The following is a 17268-nucleotide window of genomic DNA, read 5'->3' on the forward strand; positions in this document are numbered from 1 at the left end:
TGGCATTGCAAGTGCAGTGATGTCCTTGCAGATACATTTGAAGTTGCTTCCTTGATATCCTATTTTTCTCTCTGGCCAAATGATAAAAGCCTTGGAAATGTCTGTTCCACGTGAGTGCTTTTATTCCCCTTTAACTTGTTAATGGGGCAAACCTGTGTCTGTCTGTGACAGGTCCACCGACGTCAGGAACAGTCTTTTCGCTAGCATATTTGGAACAATGTTTGCAATAAGAAACTATTCAGTGTAAGGAAAGGAACTAGTTTGCCCCTGAAAATCAAATGCAAACAAAAAAAAAATCCACTTATTCCTGATAATTCATAAATTAAGGAAGCTCTTAGGTCTGGTAGATCAAACGTGGAATGGAAATTGGAACTCTGTTCTAATTCAGAGTCTGCTACTATCAACAAATAGCCATCAAATCCAGTAGCCAAACACGTTGGCGTGTAAACAAACTTGTTCTTCAGCTGGTGGAGGATGTACTGATATCATATGTGCTAGACTCAAGCTTTTCCTTATTGCCATAAAAGCATTCGGTGATTGCAATAGAAAGCGACATATAAACTGTAAGTGGTTAAGCACAGCTAGCCTGCATGTGTTTTCCTCTGAGATTTTGACCCAAGATTTTCATCACAAGCAGGAACAGAGCGCAGTGCCAGGTAAGTGGGTGGAAAAGCCTGAGGGCAGTAAGTACTAGACCATTTCCAAACATCTTACAGCAAGGCCCAGAAAATACGGAACAACTCATGATAAATGAGTGTGAGCCAAATTCTGCATCAGTCTGAGATGGTGCCATTCTGCTGAAGCTGATGTCTGTGCTTTGCTGCCTCACAATGATAAATTTGTTCTTCTATAGAAGCCCATTGCACTTGAGCAGCTTCTAAATGGATGGAAACATCTAGAAAATCTAGGCTCTCAGTGCTGGCTGCTGCTTTTTAATGAAAAAACATGGACTACCCAGCCATTTGGATATGAGTGGTGCAATTAGTAAAGCTCTGTAACAAAATGGTCATGCAGACTTTCCCTCTGAAATAAAACACAACTGATGTGAAACAAACTTAAAGCACCAAAGACAAGACAGTGTGGGCTTCCTTCACACAGAAGTTGATTATAAAGTAAAATAGAGATAGAAAGGTCTTTTTGGTCTCCCTTCTTCTTCCCAGGAAGAGTTAGTGAGGCACAGAACCCAGTGTGCCTGGGTGCAACTGAAAGAATGCATATTCTGCACTTGAGCCTACTATTATATTTGTGTTAACAGTAACTCACTGAAGTATTTTGTTCTAATCAGCTGTGACACTCACTGAACCAAAAATTGAGGCTTACTTTGAAGCCCCTATACACATACATATTGACAGATACATACAGATATATATTTATAGAAACATATTTTACGTATGTATGTGTGTACAAAAGTAATTCTTAGCTATCGTGTCTCGTGCTAAGAGTGGCCCTCGCATATGGGTCTCATTCAGACACGAACATAGAGCGTCAGCAATCGCTTCCCAAATTGCGCACATGGTATTGGGCTTGATCTGGCCTGTCACTCGATCTCCTTGGCTCTGTGTCTGTTGCCCCTTGGAAGGGAAAGGGGTTACACTGGTAAACCTGCATTGGCTGCTGCAGATAAGGTGTGATGAGCTGCAGTCCTCAGGACTGTGGGGTCTCAAGAAACTATATAACAGTAGACCCTGTGGTACTTGCCAGGTGAGCACACTCTGCAACTCTGTATTGCTTCTGGTGCCAAGCAAAGGAAACTATTTATTTTTGAATCACAAATTGGTTCTTTACTCTGTTCACGTACTATATATGTCTCCAGATGAACAGTGAGAGTCTGGCATCTGCTTGTAACTGAGCCTTCTGTGAAGTGCAATCTGCAGTTGATTGGAATTGCTTTGCATTATGGAAAAAACGCCCACATTGCCAAGTTACAGGATTGAGATGTGAGTAGTTGTCAGCCAGATTTGACAGCCTTTGCTTTGACATATGTTGTGCATTACCTATTATTAATAACCACACTGGATTTGGTCCAAAGTTAGTATCTTGGTATTGTACAAAACCACGCTAGTCTTCACAGCCTCAAAGTACCAGGGTACTGTTTTGTCAAGAGGAACAACCAGAAAATACACTGGCTTTTCTGTACTAAGGAATGTAGAGCTGCTCCGTAGATTCATCTCGATTCTGAGTTGAAAAATCCACCAAAGACAAAATGTTGAAGAAATATTATTATGAATTCTTCACGTTTGTATTGTTTAGTACTGGGGTACCTGCCAGCATGCTCACCTTGACATTCCAGACAAAAAAGGAACCTTATTTTTATCCTTGCATCTTTATTGACCAGAGGATATAACCTTGCAAGTCTAGCCGTGTTTAATGCCGCTCAAGTCCCTGGGAGTTTGTAACTCTAGACTACCTGTAGGGAGACACAGAACTTGAATGTACAAGTGCTATACAGGAGCTACTAGTTGGAGTTCAGATTATAAAGTCTTTATTAATGAGGTAGCATGAGTAAGGCAAAATGGGTTACAGAAAGGCAGTGAACTGATGAGCAGTTGGTCATATTTATGACTATTCACTGCTGCTTATTTTAGTTACGCAGTGTATATATAGTTATGTATATACATTTAAATCTTTGGTCTTTTAACCGCATATCTTAAGCACTTAACAAATGTGAACGGACTGAGGTTTGCAACACCTTTAGGAGTGCACAGGGAAACAGTAACCTGTTACTGCCTGGGATGAAATAGCAGGTGGTTTGCAGCATACAGAAACCATGAACAACCCCAGTGTGAAGATTCCCTTTCTGAGCTCTGCTGAGCCCTGTTTTATCTGTTCCCTGCTTCTTTGCAGAGAAGCTGGGACGGTGAACGGGCTATTGTTCTGTGAGGATGCCGATGCCATTTTTAGGTCGTTGACCTCACTGCCAGACAAACACAACACAGCGAAAGCAGTCTTCAAGCCACCCGTCTGTAGGGATTGCATCAGATATCCAGAATGGGCACAGAGGTAGTGAATTTCTGTAGCAAAGTCTCAAGCTTGCCACAGGCTGAAGCATCCTTCCTATGAATCTTAGTACCTCAGTGCTTTCCTCCAAATGCAGACACTTGTCCTGAAAAGCTTGTACCTGGCTGCAGATAGAGGCAAGAGCTTGGTGACAAAGAACATTTTATGCAGGACACTCCTATGTCTGTAACTGCAGTGGTTTTTAAAGGTCTAAAGCTTGTGACATGATAGCTGTTAGCTCTCCTAGTCAGGGTCTTGTTGAATGTCACCAAGCCGTGACAAACATAATGGATTTGCGGCTTGATTTTTTTTTTTTTTTTCCTTTTCTCCCTCAGGTTTGACACCCTTGAGCCAGGGATGCACCTAAGTGTTAAGCAATAAACTCCTGGGCAGACCTTTCTTTTCCTAGGAACATGAAGGAACGTGCTGCAAAGCCCTCCATAGGGAGGTCAGGATGGCTAGGGGCAGTCAAAAACGGGAATGACCCACACCCGGTGACAGCAGCGGCGTAAGGGGGATTTCAGAGGAGGCTGAGCACAAGCACCCAGGGGCTTCAGGCTGCACAGACGGCTGTGAAGGTGCACTGGGTGTGCCTACAGCTCTATGGCAAGAAGTACCAGCTTCCCTGGAGCCGAGTGTGCCTGGCCAGCAGTCTCCCATCCTTGCTGTTGGAGACGTGCTGCAAAGTTGCTTAGCAGAAAGGAGAAATAATTTGAGCGGTGGAAGGATCACAGCACCATCTGCTGGGAAAGCTTGTCGATCTCATAGCAGGAGAGGCCTCATGTCCCTTTCACAGCAAATACAGGATAATTTTCCCTTTTCCTTAAGTACTGGAGTGCCAGAAGCCTGCTGAACATTCTCCCAAAGAAAGCTTTGCCCAAGAATGAAAAAAAAAAAAAAAAAAAAAAAAAAAGGTGCCACGTGTTTATGCATTAGCTGAATTTGTAGTGGTTTTTTTTTGTTTGTTTTTTGTTTTTTTTTTTTTTTTTGGCCAGGTTTCAACTGGCTCCACCATCACCATGTCATTCGAAAGCCTCTTTCTTACCCTCAGTCTTTTTTTGTCAGTGTTTGTCCTTTTTCCTTCCCTCCTTTGCAGCGTGTTTATAATTCAGTTTCCGTATTTCCACTGAAGGTGCACAGGATATTTTGCTAAAGTATTTACCTATTGCGACTCTCCAAGTGAGGCTGCAAGCTCAGGATTTTGCTCTGCTCTAGCACAGCTTCTGCCTTGCTATGAGCAGGTATAAACGGATACTAGAATAACCCCCAAATACTGAAATCGTTCCAACCGTGCCACTCTGGCTATGGAGCGGAATTAAAGGTACGAGGTGCTGTACGACAGCCACCAGGGCAGCCTTCCCCCAGGAGAGGGGAGGCCGACACGGGCGAGCGCTCCCGGGGTAGCCCCTGCCCGCCCGCCCGCCGCAGCCGCCCGGGCCCCGCTCCGGGATTCCACGCTCCGGGTTTCCCCGCCGCCTCCCGCGCCGCTCCCGCTCCGTTGCGCCACGCTCCGGGTTTCCCCGCTGGTCCGCCCCGGCCCCGCCCCGCGGCTCCGGTTTCAGCCGCTGCTACAGGGACCCCCAAGATGGAAACGCAGGGGCTGCCCGCCGCGGAGGCGGCCCGGGCCCGGCCCGGCGCCCAACATGGCGGCCCTGCCGCGCCGCCCGCCGCCCCGCGCCGCCCGCCGCCGCCGCCCGACTGGGAGCCGGCGGCCGCCGCCGCCTCCTCCTCCTCTGCCGCCAGCACCGCCGCGTCGGGCCTCTACGTGAGCTTCCCGGTGCTGTTGGTGGAGGAGAAGCCGGAGCCCGGCGCCAGCCCGGCGCCCAGCCCCTGCGCGCCGCCGGCGGGACCCGCGCCCGACAACGACGGGCTCCTGCTCGTCTTCAACGTGGTGCGCGGCGCGGCCGAGGCCGACCCGGGCGGCGGCGAAGCGGGGCGCGCCCAGCCCGGCCCGCCGCCCGCCGAGCCGCCGGAGGAGGCCCCCGGCTCGGCGGCAGCGCCGCCGCCTCCTCCCCCGCCGCCGCCGCTGCCCCCCGCCGGCGGCGATGGCGGCGGCGGGGCAGAGGACGGCTCCTTCTCGGGGACCATCACCATCAACAACCAGAGCCTAGTGGTGCGCATCGAGAACGGCGTCCTGACGCTGGGGCCCGGCGCCGAGCAGGCCGCGGGGGCCGCCCCGCCGCCGCCCGCCCCGCCGCCGCCACCCGCTGCCGCCGCCAGCCCCGCCGAGCCGCCGGGCGGGCCGCGGCCGCGTTCGCCGCCGGCCTTCCCCTGCCCGGAGCCGCGCTGCGGCGAGGCCTTTCCCCGCAAGCAGCAGCTGCGGCTGCATCGCCTCTCGGCGCATGGCGGCGGCGGGGAGGACGGCCGGGGAGCTGCGGGGGCGGCGGCGCGGCCCTTCGGCTGCCCGGTACCGGACTGCGCCTGGTCTTTCGCCACGGCCTACAAGCTGCGGCGGCACCTGCACTCGCACGACAAGCTGCGGCCCTTCGCCTGCGCGGCGCCGGGCTGCTCCAAGCGCTTCACCACCGTCTACAACCTGCGGGCCCACAGCCGCGCCCACGAGCAGGAGGCGGCGCACAAGTGCGAGGCGTGCGGGCAGCGCTTCCCCAGCGCCGCCCGCCTCGCCGCCCACCGCCGCCGCAGCCACCTGGAGCCCGAGCGGCCCTACCGCTGCGACTTCCCCGGTAAGCCGCCTCTGGGGCTCGGTTCTCTTCTGCTTCCAGAAAAAAAAAATAACTCGCCCGCCGGGTAAGGATGGGGGACCCTGCCCTGAGTCTGTGCAGCGGCTCAGCTCGCTTTTCCTCCCCGCTGCCCCTCCTTCCCCTTCGGGTCACCCCCCCCACGAGGAAGGCCCCCGCTCCAGGCCACCTCACTTACCAAGAGGGAAAGTTCGGGAGCTGGAGGATGCTACGCCTTCGCTGGTCGGCGTACGTGTGGCTTTGTGTTGGTGTGGTGAAACGCCCGAAGTCACGAGCCCAGCAGTATACCTTAAACCGGGCTGCATGTGTTGTGGTTGCCTGTCTTGGCTAAATAATTGTAATCCCTGGGAGAATGTAGTTTAGGACTACACTGTTTGTTTTTTCCGTGTGCCAGGATGTAATATCCTGGAAAAAGGATCATGAAGGTCCCTCACTAGAAGTTGGGAGGGAGAAAGTGCAAGTTTTGTGATTCAGTTTTGTATCGAGCTGATGCGCTGTTTCCCTTCTCTCCCCAGGCTGCGAAAGAACGTTTATCACAGTGAGCGCGTTATTCTCCCATAATCGAGCCCACTTCAGAGAGCAAGAGCAGTTCTCCTGTTCATTCCCTGGCTGTAACAAGCAGTATGATAAAGCCTGCCGACTGAAAATCCACATGAGGAGTCACACAGGTATTCCTTGTACCTGGGGAAGTCGGAAGATACTATGTGGAGAGTGGACCTTAGTTTGCTGGAAAAACTGAAAGCCATGAAGGGAGAAAGGGTGACAGGAGTTATTTGGAGTCAGTGAAAAGGCTTGATTCTTGGCCTTTTGCAGAGTAGGAGTCTGCTGAATGAGCTTGCCAAATGCGATGTAGCTATGGACATGCAAAGCTGTGGCGTTTGGCATGTGAACTCTGTTCAGAAAAATTATCCCAGTTCTATTCCCAACTTCATAGACATTCAAAACATTGGGTGGATTTTAATCTTGGCCAAAACAAATGGCTAAAAAACTTTCAGAACACATGAAATGTGTGTACCAAGGTCTGGAACAGCAAGAAGATAAATTTCAACTCGAGCAAGCACTTCTGACTTGCAAGGACCATTGCTAAGCTGAAATCCAGCCTTTTAGTCTTTTAAAGATGATTATATGTACTCTCAGCTGTCCTCTGTTTTCCTGGTTTCGTGACTTTAAAGTGTTTCGGGTTTTGTTTTTTGTGGTTTCTTTTAAAGTGTCATTTTTATTAAGTGAACATTCATAGATGTGATGGAAACTAGCTTCACTTACGTCACTGTATTGTAATCAACATATAATCACAGGCATGAAAACAAAAAAACATTTCAGTTGGTTTGTGTTTTGAATAGCGGTTAGTGAAGCACCTTCAAGATAGCTCAGATTAATATGGGATGGATTGATAATTTTCTGTGCTCCCTGATGCATAGGGAGAGACGCGATGGCCTTGAGTTAAAGAAGGCTCAGACTGAGTGGGAAGGAGGATCGCAGTACTCCACAGTGAATTGCAGGAGAGGGTGGTTGGGTCTTGTCTTGAATCAATTCAGTTTAAGCAGCTCTTGAGATTTTTTAGTGGCAGTGTGTGTTTCTGTATTAGATTACTAATGTCACCTTTCTTTGCTTAAGGTGAAAGGCCTTTTATCTGTGATTTTGAAGGTTGTGGCTGGTCTTTCACCAGTATGTCCAAGCTGCTGAGACATAAAAGGTAGCCTTTTCTGATTATACTGTCCTATGTCACTTGTTTGTTTGTATTTCTTTCTGTACTTAAGCAGCAGTGGATTTAATCATACTGATGGCAATTTCCTTCCCTTGTAGGAAACATGAAGATGACAGGAGATTTTTGTGCCCGGTAGAAGGCTGTGGGAAATCCTTCACAAGAGCAGAACACTTGAAAGGTCACAGTATAACTCACCTTGGTACGAAACCCTTTGAGTGTCCAGTAGAAGGTAACGTTCAACTATTGTATGTGTTAGCTGATAATTAGCGAGTATATTGCCTAAAAATTGTATGCCTTTTCCCCAAATGCAAGCTTGTTACAGGGTTGGAACAATTTAGAGCAAATCTTCTAGCAGAGTTTGAAGAGGTAAAACTAAACAGAAGACATTGTAACTGCATGAGTGATCACTCTACATTTTACCGAGTGCGGAGGAAACATCGGTTCATACTGTAGCATTTTTTCTTTATGATGACAGGACTCCTTTATTCTGGAAAATTGTACTTCTGATACTCAGTTTCTGTAGCTCAGCTTTTCCACCTGATTAATCAGAAGTAATGAAAAGCGGCCCTGTCCAACACCTTCAAGGCCACGTTTTGCTGTTGTGACATGTCATCTCAAGTGTTCAGTGGTTGCGCTGTGGTAGTCTCTGCTGCTGGTTTGGTGGGTGGCTGTGTGAATGGTATCTGTTATGGTCATATGGGAGCCTCGCTGATGGTCTGTGGGTTTATTAGCACTAGCTCCATCGCTTTGGTAGGACTCAAGGAACAAAGATTTTGAGTCTGGTCTGGAATATTCTGCTTCATAAAGTAAACCAGCTCTACTTGGTGATTGTTTTTCCTTTAATGGTTTTGGCAGCAGTTGTCATGAAGAGTTTACATTTAAGATGCCGTAGCAGGGAAAGATTGTGCATGACACTGAATAAGTTAAGAGTTTCTTGTTGTCAGAAACAAGTTGTTGAACTCTCCTGCCCACTGGGATGTCCTTGATGTTGAATGAGGAAGTGGATATCTCTTCTGATTCCTCCAAAAGTATGCACAGGCATTGCAAAATAGCAAATAGAGTTCTGCAGAGCTACTCCGGTTTGTTTTCTTAAGATACTAGATATGAACATCAAATTGATATTTAAAGCCTTGTGTATCTGCTTGCAGGCTGTTGTGCAAAATTTTCAGCACGAAGTAGTCTGTATATTCACTCCAAAAAACATCTCCAGGATGTGGACTCATTAAAGACTCGTTGCCCTGTATCGAGCTGTAATAAATTGTTCACTTCCAAACACAGCATGAAGACACACATGGTCAAACAGCATAACTTCAGCCCAGGTAAAGTGTGTGTTTCAAACTATAGGAGGGTGCAATGGGAAAACTAAATGTTTTATTAAGGAAAATGTGTATTTACCTGATGTTGAAATCAGAGCACCATCAATAGGAGTGGCAGAATTTTCATCGACACTGGAGTTTGTTTTCCTCCCTTAAAATTTTCAGTGGGGCCTGTAACTGAGTGTCAGAAAGTGAGACTTGAGCTTGCCCAGTGTGAAACTATGAGAAATTGCAGCTTTTTTGAATGGAGTAGAGCTTGTCCTTCTCTATGCTATCTGTAAAATATGAAGAAGGACTAGAAGCACTCCTTTTTGCATTCCTCTACAACCTAACTTAATCTGGACTGCCTTAGTGTTATGTTTTGGCAAGTGCTTTTGTGACTGAAATGTCTCAGTAAAGCAGTGAACTTACTTCAGTAAACTTGTTTTCCTTAAATCTGCTTTCAGGGAAGTTGGGAAGTGTTTTAATAGACTGAGAATCTAGAGTTTTAAGCTTCCTCCTGTGATCATTCATATTTTTCCTCCCTATTATCTGATGAAAGGTCTGTCTTATAACCAAACCCTTCTCTTCCAGATCTCCTAACTCAGCTCGAAGCAACCAGCTCCCTCACACCCAGCAGTGAACTCACTAGTCCAGGACAGAGCGATCTCAGCAACATAGACCTCGTATCCCTGTTCTCCAATGTGTCTAGTAACAGTTCTGGAATTGCAACAGACATGGCACTAGTGAACTCTGGAATTGTCACGATTGATGTTGCTTCAGTGGGCTCAACGCTTGGAGGAAACCTGCCTGTCAGTAACAGTTCTTTAAGCCAGGCAGTCGATCCCTTGATACTGGTGGCTAGCAGCGATATGCCGCAGAGCCTGGACAGTTCTCTCTTGCTGGGAACCAGTGCAACAGTTCTACAGCAAAGCACTTTAAATTTGGATGATGTGCAGACTGTCAATGCAGAAGCCTTGGGTTCACTAGCATCTCTGTCCGTGAGGAATTCCAGTCAAGATGTGCATGGCTTGACATCCAGCAATAATTTAACCATCGACACAGCCACTTTGACTCCTTCCAGTAGCCTTGGCAGTACCAATGTGCCTGAGTTACTAACACCAACTAAAGTTGAACGGAATTTGCTTCCTAGCTCGGATGTTGTTGGTCAACAAGAGGGCAGCAAAGTAGTGACGCAGTTTGTCTTCTCCAACCCTCCAGGGAGTTACAGTGCACAGAAAGAAATGGATCTCGGCACAGTCACTGGCAGCTCATTTTTGGTACGCAGTAACTGTGTTCATTTTACCCCTAGATGACTGAGACACCCTGACTTTGGGGATATCCATTGCATCTTACACCTTATAGGGAGACCTTTCTCTCAGATTTTGCAGATTATGCATTTTGGCTTTTTTTGATGAAAGATGCAGAATGTTATGTTGAACAGGGTGTTGTCAGAAGTAGATTTGGTGTGGTGCTGAGTTCTGTTAAGAAATACTGGAATTCTGGTGGGGAGAGTTAAGGGAGAACCTTTCAAAATAAGGGATTAAAAAATAAGTGGCCACCTGTCTGAGGATGAAATGGAATTTATGAGAATACCCAAGAATCACAGAATGGTTTGGATTGGAAGGGACCTTAAAGAGCATCTAGTTCCACCCCCCTGCCATGGGCAGGGACACCTTCCACTAGACCGGATTGCCCAAAGCCCTGTCCAACCTGGCCTTGAACACTGCTGGGGAGGGGGCAGCCACAGCTTCTCTGGGCAACCCGTTCTACCCTCACACTAAAGAATTTCTTCCTTATCTCTAATCTAAATCTGCCCTCTTTCAGTTTGAAACCGTTACCCCTCATCCTGTCACTACCCTCCCTGATGAAGAGTCCCTCCCCACCTTTCCTGCAGGCCCCCTTTAAGCACTGGCAGGCCGCTGTAAGGTCTCCCCGGAGCCTTCTCTTCTCCAGGCTGAACAACCCCAACTCTCTCAGCCTGTCCTCACAGGGGAGGCGCTCCAGCCCCCTGATCGTCTCCATGGCCTCCTCTGGACCTGCTTGAGCAGGTCCATGTCCTTCTGTGAGGGGCCCCAGAGCCAGACACAGCCCTGCAGGTGGGGTCTCACCAGAGCGGAGTTGAAAGGCAGACTCCCCTCCCTCCACCTGCTGGCCACGCTGCTTTTGATGCAGCCCAGGATGTGACGGGCTTTCTGGGCTGCGAGCGCATGTTGCTGACTCATATTTAGTTTGTCACCCACCAGCACCCCCAAGTCCTTCTCCTCGGGGCTGCTCTCGATCCCCTCATCGCCCAGCCTGTGTCTGTGCTTGGGATTGACCCGGCCCAGGTGCAGGACCTTGCGCTTGGCCTTGTTGAACTCCATGAGGTTTGCATGGGCCCACCTCTCCAGCCTGTCAGGGTCCCTCTGGATGGCCTCCCTTCCCTCCAGCGCGGCGACCGCACCACACAGCTTGGTGTCGTCAGCAACCTCGCTGAGGGTGCACTCAGTGCCGCTGTCCTTGTCACTGACAAAGAGGCTAAACAGCACTGACCCCAATACCAACCGCTGAGGAACACCTCGTATGTCTTGTACATTTCATTCCAGAGAAAGATTTGGTCTGGGAGACTAACAAACATTTTCATCTCAGTCTTCATTCCCATTTTAAGTATTCTTCCCTTTCTGCTTTATTGTGTTACTGCAGACTTAACTCTTTCTCTACATTACAGACTAAATGTTTACACTGTTAAAATCTGAACACTTAAAAATGTGGAGCTAACTTCTGTTTGTGCTGAACTCCAGATATTAAGTACATGCAGGGAATTTATTGAAACTCTAATCAGAACAGCCTGGGAAACTAGAATTCAATGTTTGCAGTGTAAAAGAACTGCAACTGAGAACTCATTAGTCTGTGTTCATTGTCTTGGTTTGTTCCTGCATTCAAAAAACTTGGTGTCTCTTGGCTTTTTTTTTTTTTTTTTAACTAGGAGAGCAGTGGGTCTGCCAGAACAGACTACAGAGCCATTCAGCTAGCCAAGAAAAGAAAACAAAAAGGGAATGGGAGCAGCACAGGTGAGAAGCCATTAATTTTGTTAAATTTACTAAATACAGTTATTTAAGGTTTTTGGCGGTTAAATGGGAGCAGGTATCTGAGTACACTCTTCAATATCCCATCTGGTTTATTGCTAGTTAAAATAATTATGCATGTGGTGTACCATCTGCTACTCAGGATAATCACATTCTGTGGAATATCAAATTCACAGTAAATTTACAAAGAAATCTGCACCATATGTTTCATGGTTGTTAACAAGACGCTGTCCCTCCATCTCTTCATCTGCTTTTTGTTTTCTTACAAAAACAACAAAAAAAATTAAGGTCACTGCTTTCTGTTGTTTATGTGTTTGGTCTTACCTAGGTGGGTTCTCTTTTACTCAGCACAGACAATGAAAGTATCAACTGAATTTGTTTTGCTTCTGTGTTTCACGTAGTAACAGTGTGTATGCAGTGTTAAGGAATTCGTTTCTTTGTTGTCTAGCAATAAACTCTCTCTTAGGTTTTAGCCTGTAGAGAGTTCTTGTGCAGGGTGAGGTTTAGATTATGATTTCAGGTGTGTGCTCTTTGTCTTAAACTGCAGTTTGGCTCAAAGCTGCCTGATGTGAATTATACACTGTTACTTTGTCAGATCAAACATGGTCTAGGGCTCGCTAGACTTGCACAAGCCGAGGTGTTTGAGCTGTGTCTACCCTTGGCACTGGGGTGGAGTATCATGTGTGTATATAAATAGTTTAGTTTTTCCTTGCTGTCTGTTAGACCTCCCACCTCTGAAAATCATCATAATTTTTAAGGTGAGTTGAGACTGGTTCCGAATTGAGCACTGCCGTGCGCCTGTATCTGTCACCTGCGTGACTTTGGTCTGGTTCGTGAGCCCTCGCAGTCCCGCGGAAGGATAACTGCTTTATGAAGCTAGTTCTGAGTGCGCTTGTATTATCAAACCTGTGCATGTGTCATCAGACGCGTCTTGGGGACATTAGTTTAAAAAGGTGATTGCACTCAATCTGCATCTCTCAAAATGACCTCAGAAATTCCTATTTCTGTTCCTCCTCAAGACTCCCTGTAGTCCACTTTTCACCAGCTGTTGCCTTAATGCTACTTGAGCAACGTGGTCTGAAGTGTCTTGTATTTCTAATTGGTTTAACTAGGTCGAATAAACGCTGTGGAGGGAAGTTCAGTGTTTAAAAAGAAGTTATGCAAGCCTTTTATTTACTATAGATTTAAAAAAACAAAACCAAACCCTGAAACAGCTGACAGGATTGTATCCTTACGTTTATTTTGATCAGGTTTTTGGTTTTCAGCTTGTGATACAAGCAGCTGATTTGTCTTGTTTTAAACTGAAAAATGCTTAAGGTTGTCATGGTTGTATTTCTGTAGCTCATTCTACCTAACGGTCTTTGAAATCTTTCTGGAAATAGCTCTTTTTACAGCTTGGAAAAATAACGTACATGACTTCTCAGGAAATAAGTTGCAAAATTAAAAATAGAAAATGCAATTTTACTTCCTGATTCTTTCTGTAACTCCACAAATATGCTGATATTTCTGTGCTACCGCAGGGGTGAGCCCTAAGCCTAGCAGTTTGTGGTGTGATTTTAATAGCATTCCTGTAAAAAGATGCTCAGTCAGCAGCTGGAGTTCATCACCTGATTGCTCTCTGGCCTTTTAGCAGTTATCGGGTGGTGCTTAATTATATTGCACTGTTCCAGGCATTTGCTGCGTAGTGTAAATAACTGCATAAAATTAAAAAATACTAGCAGGAAACTGGTAAATAGCTTCTGACCATCTAAATATTAAAACTGCTCTCTTTTAGGGGCATCTGGCTCTGGTCAGAAGAAAAGCAAAGGTGGTAAAGTAAGCCCTACAAACTTTTCATCATCCACTACTGGCAGTCGACTGGGTAGCAACATAGTTCTGCCAAATGGAGGTCTGACAATAAGGGACCCTGCCACTGGAGCCCAGTACGTGCAAATTCAGCTTCTTCAGGTAAGAGCTGAGGAGGAAAAACATGCTCATCTTCTCTGTTACCCAAACTGGCCCATTTATAGAAGAATCTGACTGTCTGTGAACTTGGGTACTACTGGCCCTAGATGAGATTTGCAGTATGTACACTGTCTGTTAGGGCATTTGCCCACAAGAAGCACTTTCCTGTGAAGTTGATATGAAACTGGCTTTAGAGAGATCTAGAAATGCCTGGAAACAGAGCTGGTTCAGTCATACGACTGCTGGGGACCCAAACAGATGCGTTGTGGAAATGGGTAAGATGTTTTTATTGGGTTTAGTACTAGTATTCAGTCCAGCCTGGAACATGTGGGCATTGTAACTGTAGGAAACATCCTGTTCCACTTTTTAGGCTGGATATACTTGATGCAGGAAACACTGAGGTGGAACTAAGAGTTTTAGCAAACTTCCATTTCGTGTGTGAGAGTTGTGATCCTTCAACGGCTTAGGAATTTCCTAGTTTGGAGAGGCAGTTATGAGAGCAGCAAAACATGCTACGTTCCCGTTCCAGAGTATGGGGTAACATTTCTTGCAGAAGGAGGGGATTACGAGCATGCATTAACTTAGGGGGTGCATGGCAGTATGACTTTTTCTTCTAGTCTTTTTCTTTGTTGACACCCCCCCGCCCTGAAATTCTTACAGTACTCAGTCTTTCTCTTATTTACAAGGTAAATGAGACTGACATGAAAAGATTCCTGCAAAGTGAAGTTTCAACCCAAACTGTTTATTTCTCTAGATTGTTGGAATAAAGCATAAGATTTTTTTTTTTTTTTCCTAAAAATACCTAGTAATTGACATGGGCTGGTAGTGGAGCATGACAGGTAATATGTTTTTGGCCAGGTGTAGATTTGTATAGTATCCAGAGAGAGGGTTTTTTCTTCCGCTTTATTCCTAACAGCGTCTGGTATGGAGGAAGCTATGAGCAGAGCTCTCAATCTATCTAGCTTTCTGATGGGTATAAATGTTTGTAACTTTCACGTTAAGTATCGGCTTCACACAACATGATGGAACTTGTCTCATGTATCTGAGCGTTATGTTTGTTGGAAGATGAACCATTCCTTCCTTTTCAGGTCTTGCCAGTTGATTACGATAGGATGATAGGTTGTACACTGAGCTAGGTTCAGGTACACTGAGCTAGGTTCAGATCTCAGTGGTGGTTAGCTTTCCCCATCTCTTTGTGGCTCTAGGCCTTACTAGTACAGTGCAGTAGCTTGATCAGGTTTTTTTTTAAGTTTGGGGGGCTGAGTGAAATTTGCCATATTGTGCCAAGATGCTTGAGGGTCTTGCAATTGCATCGTGTTTCTGCATTCACAGGATGATTCCCCGGGAGAGGGAGATTTGCCTTTTCAACTGAGCTCTCAGTCCTCCTCGTCACATTCTCAGCTTACAGTGGATTTACCTGTTCATATACTTCAGGTACAGCATGTCAGAGCCGTTGGGTTTTATTGCCTAGCTTGAAAGTGAAAACGGTTTACTGTGTTCTGCCTAATGAAAATACCTTGTTTTCCATTGGGAGTTTAATTTCACTTAGAAAAAGTAGTAGGCAGAGAGCTGCGCTGCAAGATTTATCGTGTGTATGTTCCCAGCCTTTGACACATCACTGGTGGTTATTTTTCTTCCTCTGTTATTGGGTAATGAATAACTACATGTTACTTATTTATTACTGAAGTGCCCCATCCTTGTTTTCCTGATCCTATCCTGCAGATATTAAGTGGGTCAAGAAGATCAGAACTGGTATCTAACAGGCTACAGGAAGGATGGGGAGTAGGAAATAAAATCTTGAGCCTAGATTTCAGAGCGCTGTCTGTGTGGGAATGGCAGTTGGATTAAAAAGCCTGCTCGCTTCTCCAGTCCTTGGTTTCACTGCTTGCCCTTGTTAACTGCTGAGTGTCAGTGTTGTTTGAACGCAGAAAGCTTCATGTAGCTTCTTGCATAAATGTTTTGTTGTTTGCTGTTCTGATAAACTGCGTGTTAATGAGTAGGAGCAGCTGAGAACCGAGCAGCAATGAATGATTAGCATCTACATAATTAATAGGTAAATATTTTCTACTTGACCATGTGAGGCTTTGATTCTGATAAGCTCTGCAGTGCAGTTACTCTTACCAACTGTGCTTCTCCTGGATAGAAAGTAAAGCTTTTGTATTTGGGAGGAGCACCTTGCTGTGATAAATATAGAAATACAAGAAGACTACAGGGGCTGTGGTGGAGCATTAACAGAGGAAAAGCAAATAGTCAGTGATTTTCAGTTTATCTCTAGTAGTAATGCTCATCTGGAGAGTTTCAAAGAAAAACTGTAGTGGCACTGTTTGAATGGGTCCTCAAAGTAGAGGAAAGCTTTGGGTTTCCTCTAAACCATTCAAAGCATTTCTCTGGTGTTTGATAAACGTCAAGGCAATCTTACTGATAAGCATTAAAAGCATCTAGAGGTGAAAGCACTGAACTCTTCCTGCTGTCTGTTTGCTTCAACAGGAGCCACACAACTCCACTGAAGATGATGCAGGTTCTGATAACTCTCAGTTCACTGGAAGCACAATAAACTTACAGGATCTGGAGTGACCGTTATTAAGAACAGTTACTTGAAAACAAATTGGGCAATCGTGTCTTGATGGAGCGAGATAACTGTGTGGGTCTTTTTCCAAGGAAAATACGAAAACGAGGAATACTGGATTATGGTTGCACTCTTTGCAATTTGCTAAGAACAGTTGCAGCTGAAAGATTTTCTTAAAAATTGTAAATCCCACTTGATGTGCCTGTGTAAGATACCCTGTCTGCCTGGTGGTCGGAGAGACTGAGGCAGACTGTTGTACAGTATTGTTTCAGGGAGAAGTACTGTATTAATTAAACTTCAAACTGAGGTAATATTTACTGTTTTCACAGGAAAGCAAGTATTCTACAGCTAACAAGTACAAATTTATAATCCTGCCTATGACAGTTAAAACTTTCCTTCTGATGGTCTCCTGCTGGAGCCAGTGGCATTGAAGAATTAAGAGCTAAAATTTGCAAGTGTTTTCCACACACAAAAAAAAAAGTTTCGGCCCCTGTATTTTGGCAGAAAACTGGAATAAAGTGTCACATGTAACAAAATTAATGTCCTATACCATGAAAATGAGATGCTCTAAAATCTTTGTTTTAGAAATCTAGATTCTAAATGTTAACTTAGCTGTGAATCAGTTTGTAGCTCATGTTGAGTTTCGCCCTTTCCTTGCTCCTTCGTCCCAAATACTTTGCTGAATTCTTCCAGCAAAACTTGAAAAAGAAAACTGCAATAGAACTGTACTCACTGTAAGTGATTAGCTAGGAGTCCAACAGCATCTGAGAGAGGTTCGTTTTATCTTTATGTTCCCTTTTTTGGGAGGAATGTTGACCGTCACGTAAATTTAAGCACCTTGATTTTATCTCATCTATGAACTGCTGCCAAGTTACCTGTGAACTGGCCACTACCTTTTTTTGGGGGGTGGGGGGGCAGTTGTGTTTGGGGTTGTTGGTTTTTTTTTTGTTGTTGTTGTGGTTTTTTTTTTTTTTTTTTTTTTTAATTGAACACT

At 45.8% G+C, this 17268-nt stretch overlaps 1 protein-coding gene across 2 annotated transcripts; it reads left to right on the forward strand.

Annotated features, from left to right (window-relative positions):
* The first annotated feature begins 4582 nt into the window (after positions 1-4582).
* Positions 4583-17183, forward strand: ZXDC (ZXD family zinc finger C). 2 transcript variants are annotated; one of them, XM_086469721.1, is made up of 10 exons: positions 4583-5681; positions 6212-6364; positions 7311-7389; positions 7500-7630; positions 8550-8720; positions 9291-9976; positions 11665-11749; positions 13539-13711; positions 15041-15151; positions 16199-17183. In XM_086469721.1, exons 1-10 carry the CDS (start codon positions 4583-4585, stop codon positions 16280-16282), a joined length of 2772 nt encoding a protein of 923 aa, XP_086325847.1. In that variant the 3' UTR covers positions 16283-17183. The 2 variants fall into 2 exon arrangements, with proteins under 2 accessions (XP_086325847.1, XP_086325846.1); XM_086469720.1 differs by having other exon boundaries at positions 15041-15142; positions 16196-17183.
* The last annotated feature ends 85 nt before the right edge of the window (positions 17184-17268 follow it).

Source organism: Leptosomus discolor, chromosome 9 (assembly GCF_034619465.1).
Source record: "Leptosomus discolor isolate bLepDis1 chromosome 9, bLepDis1.hap2, whole genome shotgun sequence".
Lineage (NCBI taxonomy): Eukaryota > Metazoa > Chordata > Aves > Leptosomiformes > Leptosomidae > Leptosomus > Leptosomus discolor.